This window comes from Rhodamnia argentea, chromosome 6, assembly GCF_020921035.1.
Source record: "Rhodamnia argentea isolate NSW1041297 chromosome 6, ASM2092103v1, whole genome shotgun sequence".
In the NCBI taxonomy this organism is placed as follows: domain Eukaryota; kingdom Viridiplantae; phylum Streptophyta; class Magnoliopsida; order Myrtales; family Myrtaceae; genus Rhodamnia; species Rhodamnia argentea.
This window is the reverse complement of record NC_063155.1, coordinates 2188671-2198925: the sequence shown is the minus strand read 5'-3', so window position 1 is coordinate 2198925 and position 10255 is coordinate 2188671. Positions and strand designations below refer to the sequence as shown.

At 40.2% G+C, this 10255-nt stretch overlaps 1 protein-coding gene across 1 annotated transcript; it reads left to right on the top strand.

Moving 5' to 3' along the window:
- Positions 1-4785: 4785 nt before the first annotated feature.
- On the top strand, positions 4786-8269 carry LOC115748517. Its single transcript, XM_048280204.1, has 9 exons — positions 4786-5108; positions 5562-5674; positions 6059-6231; positions 6416-6509; positions 6850-6960; positions 7068-7157; positions 7525-7610; positions 7770-7834; positions 7968-8269. The coding sequence occupies exons 1-9, from the start codon at positions 4883-4885 to the stop codon at positions 8075-8077; spliced, it is 1068 nt and encodes a 355-aa protein (XP_048136161.1). The 5' UTR covers positions 4786-4882; the 3' UTR covers positions 8078-8269.
- Positions 8270-10255: the final 1986 nt, after the last annotated feature.

The following is a 10255-nucleotide window of genomic DNA, read 5'->3' as shown; positions in this document are numbered from 1 at the left end:
TCTTCACTTTCAGCTTCAAGACACCAATCAAGCTCAGATTTTTTGTCATCAAACGCATTTCTCTTCATATTAAGAAACCTTTTTCGCCAAGGTTGGATGTCATGCTCGTTGTTACCTTCATTGTCACTACCATTGGAACCACTACTACTAGTACTCACACTCGAACCACCAAAATTTCGTTTACTAGAAGAACCGACAAATGATTACTCATAAAATACAAGCAAACTCTCCAAGGTAAGCTTCACCTTATCACGCATCTCATCAATTTGCTTCATCATCAAACATTTGTCCATAAATGAACTTCACCTAATGCAACTTTTTTGTAGGATCCGATGCAACCGCAATCAACACCATCATATTCACTCTGTCCAAACTCCCATAATACTTGTCCAACTTCTCTTTCATTTTTGTTCCCATAGCTTTATGCTTAGGGTCCAAAGCATTCGCTGCATCATTCAAATATTTATACAAAAAAGCTATCTCCTCAAAATACTCATTTGAAGTAACATATAAACTCCTCAACATCCGTTTGGTAGCATCATAAAACTGTTTTAGAAATTTAGAAAGAATGATGGCATTTTCCCAATCTTCATCTTGAGAAGCATCATTGTCAATATCTCTTAAGAAAGATCAATCATCTTATTCCACTCTTTTAAAAACTTTTCTAAACTTTATGGCGGTGTCCAACATTAGGAAAGTAGAGTTTTATCTAGTGGCAACATCAAGACAAACCGAACCACCCTTGTATGTGATCCTTTCACTCTCAATACAAGATTGAAATGTATTTGCTCTCATGGGAGAACTCCTCACATGTCTAAGTTACGGATACGTGCAATAGAATCATGCACCTCTTTCAATCCATCTTTTACAATCGAGTTTACTATATGAGTAGTGCACCTCATACGTAAATAATCACCATTCAAGATCAAAAACCTTTCACTTGAGAATTTTTCTTCAAATAACCAATGGCCACATCATTGGAACTAGCATTATTCACGATTATTGTGTACACCTTTCTTTCTATTCCCCACTCATAAATGCATTTCTCCACCATTTTCCCAACCTCCCTACCCTTGTGACTATGCATCACTACAAAATCGATGATTCTTTTGTGCAACTTCGTGTTTTCATCAATAAAATGCGCAGCGAGACATAAATAGTTCAAGTTTTGAATGGAACTTCACATATTAGTCATGAGTACAATCCTAGAATTAAGCTTATCAAAGTAAGCTTTCAAACAAATTCTTTCACTCAAATACAACTTCATACAATCTCTAGCAATCGTAAATTGTGACACATGCTAGAAGAGATGTTGTAATTCAAGAACATAATCACGAAAACCGACACGCTCAACCATGGAAAAAAATTGTTCATCAGTAATGATCATCCGAGCAAGCATGTACCTACTATGCTCTTGGTCAAACTTCCACGTCGTTAAGACACTACCACCACTAGTATTTTCCCCTACCTCGCTAGCCACACTTTGCTACGTAGTGCAAAAATCATTTGCTTCTTATCTGCATGATGATACTTTTTGCACTTGCTCAAGTGCTTTCGCATAGTAGATATTCCATGATTAACATTATATTCATACTCAATCCCACAGTGAATGCACTTTATCTTAATTGTTTTTTGTGTCTCATCATCTATGATTCTCGAAAAGTGATCCCACATCGTAAGTAATTAGCTCGCTTTTTGCTAAGAGGAGAACGAGAGCTAGGCATCGTCGCCTTGTTTATCGCACTCACGGTCGATTTCACTTCAACTCCATGGAATGGCAATTCCATCATATCACTATTTCCATACACTTCCATTGATATGTCCTTGTCTTGGTCCATCCGAAAACAAATTGTACAACAATGTTAGGATCCTACTGAAAAAAAAAAAATCCAATGTTAGAGTCCACCGAGTAGAACTTTGAAATTATATGTGTAAAAGCCATGCGATCGGTTCACTTCCCTATCTCAAATTGCAGATTTGATGCTAACATTGGGGACTCGGGACTCGGAAGCAAACGCTAAAGCAAACTTGGCAAAGATAAGCTTGAGGAATGCATCAATCACCCATAATGGCTTAAGATGTACAGAGAGACAAATGAAATCGAACTCACCTCGCTCCGGATAGCTGCGTCGGTGTCGGTGAGATGCAAACAGATGCAACGACGAGCTATGTTGCGTCTTCCCGGAGCCGATGAAGGCGACAATGAGAGGCGAGCAAATGGTGGCGAGTCGGCGACAACTAAAGAGAGTGAGAGTACGACGAGATGGGAAGAAATAGAGGACCGAGAGGAGGTGAAGGCCGTGAGATAACTAAAGGGCAAGCGACACCGAACTAGACACTAGGGTTTTTTTTTAAAAGTAACTAAAAATCGGTTTTAAAATCGATCCGTGCGGGTCTTCACCTAGAACCGGGAATTGGACCTATTTCAACCGATTCCCAAAAATTGAAATCGGTTCCTGGACAGGTTTGAGTAGGAACCGATTCTCGATCCCGTTTTTCGGGTGGGCCAATTCGGGTTTCGGGTAAACTTGGTCCGATTGCATACCTCTATGTGGCATGATCACGTGACATATCATTTAAATACTTGTGAGCATTGATCATAGAGTAAAAAGTTGCAAAGAAATTCACATTGGACAGCGTGCCGATGGAGCCATAGGTGTTTAGGAAGCCCCTTCTATGTGATCTAAGTTGCCCCTATTGTGTGATCGGGGAAGTCTCCAAAGTTGAAGATGTCTAACTGCGAAAAAACTTGGTAGTGCAATATGCGGATGTTGAGGATGAATTCGTGGGTTCTTGGCAAGAAAGACTATGAAATGTGATCCGAAATATGATTAAAGATGAGCTAAATGCATATCTACATATTTGTGAGTGTGTGGCATATTCATCTGTATGTATTTCATTCCCACTGCGACTGTCCGCCTAGTTGAATTAATATTATGCGTTAGGTTAACAATTAAAAAGAAAATGGCACTATTTGACACCGCCATTGCTTTGGCGTGGTGGTATGGAAATAAAAAAAGTATGAAAACGACCGGGGATCGAATTACGGAAGTCGTTGTTATAATATTAATAAATAAAAAAACTTTTTGTTGAAATTGATATAGTGTTATGTTAATTTTCAAATATGCTTATGTTAGCTAAATCCACAAAAAATACATGCCTTTGGATAACTTGGTGTCATGCGATATCTAGATTATGCCTTGTAATATTTAAATGTTTTTCTTGCTGGGCGATAGCTCATTCTTGCAATTTTTTTTAGACCATTAGCTATGGATCTCCCGCCACATCATCATTATAGAGCTCTTGTTAGTTTCGAGTCATGAACTAAGGATGTTGTGTTTCCCCGGTCCGAATCAATGTTTGTGAAGCGGGCGTCGGTAGTGTGGGTTAACGCGAGGCGAGTGATATTAGTCCCATTTAGATTTATCTTGGTACGTTAAGCAAGGCAAACATGTGTTGGGTCCGTTACACATAATGGGCGATGGGGGTAATGGTGGTGATGATAGTGGAGTCGACGCAGACGACAAAGTTGGCTAGCCCGAGGAGGAGAGTGACTTGGACATAGCAGATGATTACGTTGCCGTTAGGGTCGTCGCTGTTTGCGTGTGCCTATTTATTTTGTGTTTGTTGTATTGTGTCCCGTTGTCTATTTATTGTGTTGTTGTTGTATCATGGTTGTTGTGACGGCTGGATGTGAACTTATTATGTGTCTGTTGTTTTTAACTAATGAAGACCTTACGTTTAAATATGTGCTTTCTCTTACGCTTGCGCTACTTAACAAATAAATAAAAAATTCCGCAGCACGGTCGTTACATGAGGCCCCAAGCTTTGCGCGTAGCGCCAACCACCCCGTCAACACCCTTCACCTCTGTATCGACCGTCGTGGTCTCTTTTGCCAGATCGGCTATGCTAACTACCTCCCCTAGTCACTCCACGACGCCATCGGTGACCTATGGCTCTTCTTCTCCGATATTTGAATTGCCTCTTAGGTGGTGAAGATGAGCGAGGACTATAGCCTGGAGGTGGAGATGGCAAAGTCGGCGATAAACGAGACCACCGGGAGGGAGCTCAAGAGAGAGGGTTTGATGACGCCAGTAGGGGAGCTCAAGGGTGAGATATGAATATTAAATTGCATATTGTGCCATGGGATTTTCAATTTTTTTCAAAGATTTTCAATCATATGGTGGATTGCACCAAACAAATGATGAAATTATCTACCATTCGGACGTTATTCCAAACATTTGTAACCTCATCTTATCACATCCTATCTCATTTTGAATTTGGACGACAGCGCGATGCAAATGAACTTTTTTGTTAAGTGTGACCCTCACATGAAATACCATTTAGGGCACGAATAAAACCATTATGTTTCTCTATTGGAACAGAAAATTCTTTTGATAATCGAATTTTATTTTTTTATTTGTGGATAAAAAATTTGTTCCAAAAAAAGTTTGGAATAGAAATGAAAAGTTAAGATTTCCAGCTTCTCTATTTTTTGAACATCGATGATAAATAAGAATTCTTCTTATCCCTCACTCCATCTCTTTCACGTTTTGATTGCCCGTCGTTGTCCACCCGTCATTGATCGCCGGTTCGCCAGTGTGTCGTTCAATCGTAGAAATATAATGAGTATCATTCGCACCCTTAAATGTATCCCGACATTACCATGTGTACGCCTAGGATTGGAAAACCTTTGGAATGAATAATCCAACATTCCTGACCAAAAAAAAAAAAGAAATTATCCAACATTTCCCCTCTCTCCTTCTCTTGGGAGATAACATCCCCTCTCTCCCTGCTGTTGGAGAGCCAATCAACAATCAGATTGGAAGTCAACTTGCCCCATTTTTATCTCCGCTGTGTCTTTTTATGGAAGCACGTAGAAATGGACGCCACGATCATAGTTTCTTCCCTTTCTTCTTCTTGCTTCACTTCACCTCGTCTAGCTAGACTCTCTTCGCGCTCTCAGAACCCTTCCTCGTCCGTGCGCCTCGTCTCGAGCGGCCCGAGTCGGTCCCCATCGATCCTCGGGAACTCCAATCTCGGTTCGAGGCTCAAATCGCCGCCGCCGACGCCGCGAAACCTCCGAGTACGCGCTCTCTCTGTCGCTGGTTGGTCCCCACCGTCCCCCTTCCTTCTTTTCGCCTCCTTGTCTACGACTTTTACGGAATGTCGATGCATGCTCCATGTTTGGCGTTTTCCGATTGTCGCCGAAATTAAGGAGGCCATCGCTGCTTACTGGCTGCGCAATAGATCTAATGAAGGTGAATTAGACTAGATCTCCATCACGAATTGGTTCTTTTGATGGCCCAATTTTGTCTAGATACGGGTATGAGTTGGATGAGGTGAGCCACAGCTTGAAGATTGAATTTTTAGCTGTACGAATGTCGTGACATAAGAGGACAATGAAGAAGCAATATTTAGGCTGTCTCTTGTTCCGCGTGCTTGTGCAATGGAGGATGTTGACTCTCATGCTGACTGTGTACAGTATGTTTTGTTTGCTTTGGATAATGGAAAGGAAGTTGTTCTCGGTTTATTTATGGTTTTTATTTTGGTGGGCGAAGGAGCACGAGGTGAAGAAATGGAGGTTTCATCTGCTGGAGCGGTTGGACAGAACGATTTGCTGATTGTTGGACCTGGCGTTCTTGGGCGCTTGGTGGCAGAAAGATGGCGTGAGGTATGGATACAAAATTTACTCAAATCTCTGAAAGTCTTACAGGGAGAAACCAAGAGAAAAGATTCCATAGCTTGAAGTGATACAACTATGTTCTTGTCTAAGCCTCTTGCTTGATACTGTGTTTGTTGCTAGGTCTCCTTAATTCATTTACACATCTCTTCAATATACGCATTGTTTGTCTCAGCTGGTTGTTACCTCTTACACATGGTTAATGTGTAGCAGAGTCTGCTTAGAGTTGTTTCAAGTTGATTCATAACAGTTCTGACATGCTGATTGCTTCACATGATATCCCTTTCGTGTTATTCTTGGGAAGTTATGTTGCTAGCTGAAGACATCAGGACAAGCTATATATATGATACTGAGAGTGGATATGTTTTTGAGCAGGAGCATCCGGGCTGCCAAATTTATGGGCAGACAGTGACTCCCGATCACCACGATGAGTTGGTCAACATTGGGATTATACCATCCTTGAAAGGAATGAAGACAGCTCAGCGGTTTCCTTATGTTATTTTTTGTGCTCCACCATCACGAACTCCAGACTACCCTGGTGATGTCAGGTGAGCCTAAAATGAACAGTAATCTGTCGCATAATTTTCTAATTGCTTTCAGTTGCACTTGGATGAAAATGTGGCTGCAAGGTGAAACTTTGGGTGGTAAGGCCTGCATATCAAACTTTTCAATATTTTGGTGCTTGTGGTCTGCAAGATAATAAATTTGAACTGTTCATCTAACTTTACTCAGACTGGCTGCCCTGAGCTGGAATGGGGAAGGTTCTTTCTTATTCACATCAAGCTCTGCTCCATATGACTGCAACAACAATGGAAACTGTGATGAGGTGCTAATTTAACATGTTGTTTAGCTTCCACCCAATGTCTATTGTGTTTAATGTTTCTCACATGGCTCAAGGGAAATCTATTATTCGTCCTACTGCTTTAACTAACAATTTGTCGATGATTAACCTGTTTGTGGTTGTTTAAAAATATATGGCATACATAGGTATCTGTTGCAATTGATGCAGGGTTATTGGGATCTCCACTTAATGCATGTTTGTTGGAAACTTAGGCTTCTTTGTCATTTTTCTTCTGTCACTCTTGTACCTGTATCTTTTGTACATTTGCGAAGTAGTTCATTGTCTTCCTAACTATTGGTGGTGTTCTGTTGGTCTTGCTTTGCAGGATAGTCCTGTTGTCCCTATCGGTAGGAGCCCCAGGACAGACGTTCTTCTGAAAGCAGAAGCAGTGGTGATGGAAATCGGTGGCTGTGTTATTAGATTGGCAGGACTCTACATATCCTTTTAAAGTTCTATGAATTTATAACTGGTATGTCGAGAGGAAAAACACCTAGAGTTTGTAATGGGAAAACTGCCACCTCTGCTAACCTTAACATTACTTACAAAGAAGATAGGGGTGCACATTCTTATTGGCTAGAGAAGGGAACTGTTGAAGTTCGTCCAGATCACATCCTCAATCTTATACACTATGAGGTTCGTATCCTAGTTGTTCATTCTTCTGTGATAGTTTGGCCGATTTTGGAATGTACATTGCCAAAAATACTCAAAAGGGTATAGGATGTGAAGGAAAATGGGAGTCCTGCAATATGTCTGCTCTTCTTTCAGTCCTTTTATAGGTTCACTCAAGTAAAATTAGCAGTATACACAATGAAGGTGCTTGCTTGCCTAAAACTTGATCTTGCTTTTTGCGTTGTCTGTAATGGTTTCCTTTACAGCTTTCAACATATGCTCGTGTTCTCACAAATGACCTATCTGGATTCTTGTTACATTGATGTCTCCTTTTCCTCGTCATATTTGGGAAGGATGAAGTGGACTTACATAATGGTCTGAATTTTGACAGGATGCTGCTTCCCTCTCAGTTGCAATAATGAAGAAGAAACTTCGTAGCAGGATCTTCTTGGGATGTGACAATCACCCTTTATCCAGGTGGGGAATGTTATTTCTGTGGATGGACAAGATGATGTTCTACATGTTGTTTATATAATGCTATCAGGAATACAATTGCCAAGGCATTTCTTAGATTTCATTTAATCTTACTGAATGTATGGTTGCAGCCCTATGAAAATCAAATGTTTTTGAATGCAGGCAGGAAGTGATGGACATTGTTGAGAAAAGTGGCAAATTTAGCAAAAAGTTCCAGGGTTTCACTGGTAATTTCCCTTTGGACATTTAAAATGGATCATTGGTTACTTAGATTAAGTACTGAACATTTCTCAAAAGTATAGGATTCGTGGAAATCGTTCTGCTGGAACAGAACTTCACTCACTTACCTTGTTGTTTCAGGAACTAATGACCCGCTGGGTAAGAAATTGAATAACTTGAAAACTCGTGCAGAAATAGGATGGGAACCCAAGTACCCTAGCTTCTCACAGTTTCTTGGACTAGTTGACTAAGTGCTGCCCTGTACAATGAAGGGAATTGACTCACAGACCTGTGGGAGAAAAAAAATGCCTGCTCTTAGACTGAAGGCAATTTGATGACCAATTTATTTCAATTCGTTACTCCTGTTTGGTGATTGAAAATGTGTACATACTGTCGAGAAAAGTTGTTCAATAAAAAAGGCTAATGGAGCACTTTTTCATGTATACAAGTCCTTTTCATTTTAGACAAAACAGCTGAAATTTCATCGTAGTTTATGTTGAAAAATGTCACTTTGGCTATCTGAGGTAAGTCAGTTTCTGTTTCCCCAAATCTGGCCATCCGGACTCTTACAGGATCGTCTGGTCTTTATCGTGATGCTGAGTTTGAGAGCATTCTCGATCGAAAGAATCCATCTCCGTTCATTCTTCAACTGGCTTGTGGCTCATTTTTGCGGAGGTTCCAATTCAAATTCAAATGCCTCGTGAAAGGTGAACAACCAATTGATCCTTCAAAGTTATTCGAAGATGTGTCTACTCAATATTCTGGCAAAAGAATGGCTCATCCTGCAAAACTCGCTGCTGTAACCTCATGTTGTCCAAGATCAACTATCGGGGTCTGATCCTGCAGCTACAGAATGGTTAGTGCATCTGGTGTAGGAACCATGGCAAACCATGATGCAGTGAGCAAAGAAAACGCAAAGGCGATCAAGACACGTGTTTTTTTTCTTCTCGTGTTGAGCATCAATATGCGTGCGCATGTCTCTGCAAAAATAGTCACGTGGTTTGGGAGATTCCGAACTTTTCCAAGATAAAAATTGATCTCTCGATTTTTTCTTGAGAGTCGAGTTGATAAATGTATCGGAAGAGTTCTTAGACGTGCTTAGAAAGGAGTAGAAAAGGGGTCATTGGAGACGGATGTCGCGATTTAAATTGTTTATGCACTTTGGTCATTGAAAATACTATAGTATTATAGATGAACTCCCAGTGATCTCAATTTTTTTTTTGGTCAGGGATCCCAATTCACCCATAGGGAACAATCTTTTACAATAAGGGCATGTTCGGTAACAAATCTGTTCTTACAAACAATTTCTGAGCAGAAATTATTTTTTCTAAATCTGTTCTCCGAAACAAAAGAACAAGAGCAAGAATCGGAGAAATAAGAGCGTTATCAAATAGGTCCTAGGTGGCCAAAAGAAAATTACCCTTCTTTTTGTAATGAGGTCCATTTGTGGAAAACTATGGCATTAGCAAAATTTATGCTACGATATCAAAGTGTGGGTTGTCTAGGTTTCTTATCATATGAGAATTAATAGTACTCTATTTACAAGCATGGAAGATGATAATACTTATTATGCGATCGAGATTTGCTAGCTCGAAATAGAGCAACGTGTAAATGGGTTCAATGGATTTGATAAAGCATAAAAATCCAAAACCAACAACAAAAGCGATGAATTATCGATTTAAACATTTAAGCAAAGCTAATCGCCCCATTTTATTTTTATTGGAATTCCAAAAAAACACGAAATTCGAAAGGAAGAAAAGGAATTCGACCAAAAGATTATTGATGGTACTGTTATGTTGTCTTATGAACCTAACAAAAAGATTCTTTCTCATACTTATTCCGAGTTTAATTTAATTTCATGAAAGTATTATTTATTGCCCTGCTATTTGATTAAAAGGCTGAGGGGTTCGCTCTCTCCCTAACTCAAAAATAGGGAAGAGTCGACATATTCACAATTTAGCTTTCTTATTTTTATTTTTATTTTCAATGTTTAATGAACGTGCATTTTATAAGGAAAAATTATAAAAAACTATCGAGCTGATTAGCGTATCATGTAAATAGACTGCTTAATATCTTTTTTCTTTTCACATTGAAATCTTCTAATTTGTTTTCGCAATAAGATTGTTTATTTCGAATCCATGGCGGACATCTCCGTCCACATCGCCATCCGCCACAAATCCTCCCTTTGACAATTTTCTCCAGGATATCAGCACTCACTCCAAGTACCGCGAGGCCAGCCGCCCCAAGCTCGACGTCTGGCTCTGCTTTGTGGATGGGCGGCCGTGTCGAGGATCTTGCCTGTGCTTTGATTACCAGCAGCAGCAGTACAAATTGCTGCGGTTCTTGTATTGCTTGAGTTGGTTGGTGCGTCTGGAGGTCGGTAGCTGCTTTGATGGCCCTGTCTTAAGGTCTTCGGTGCAGTTGAGTGC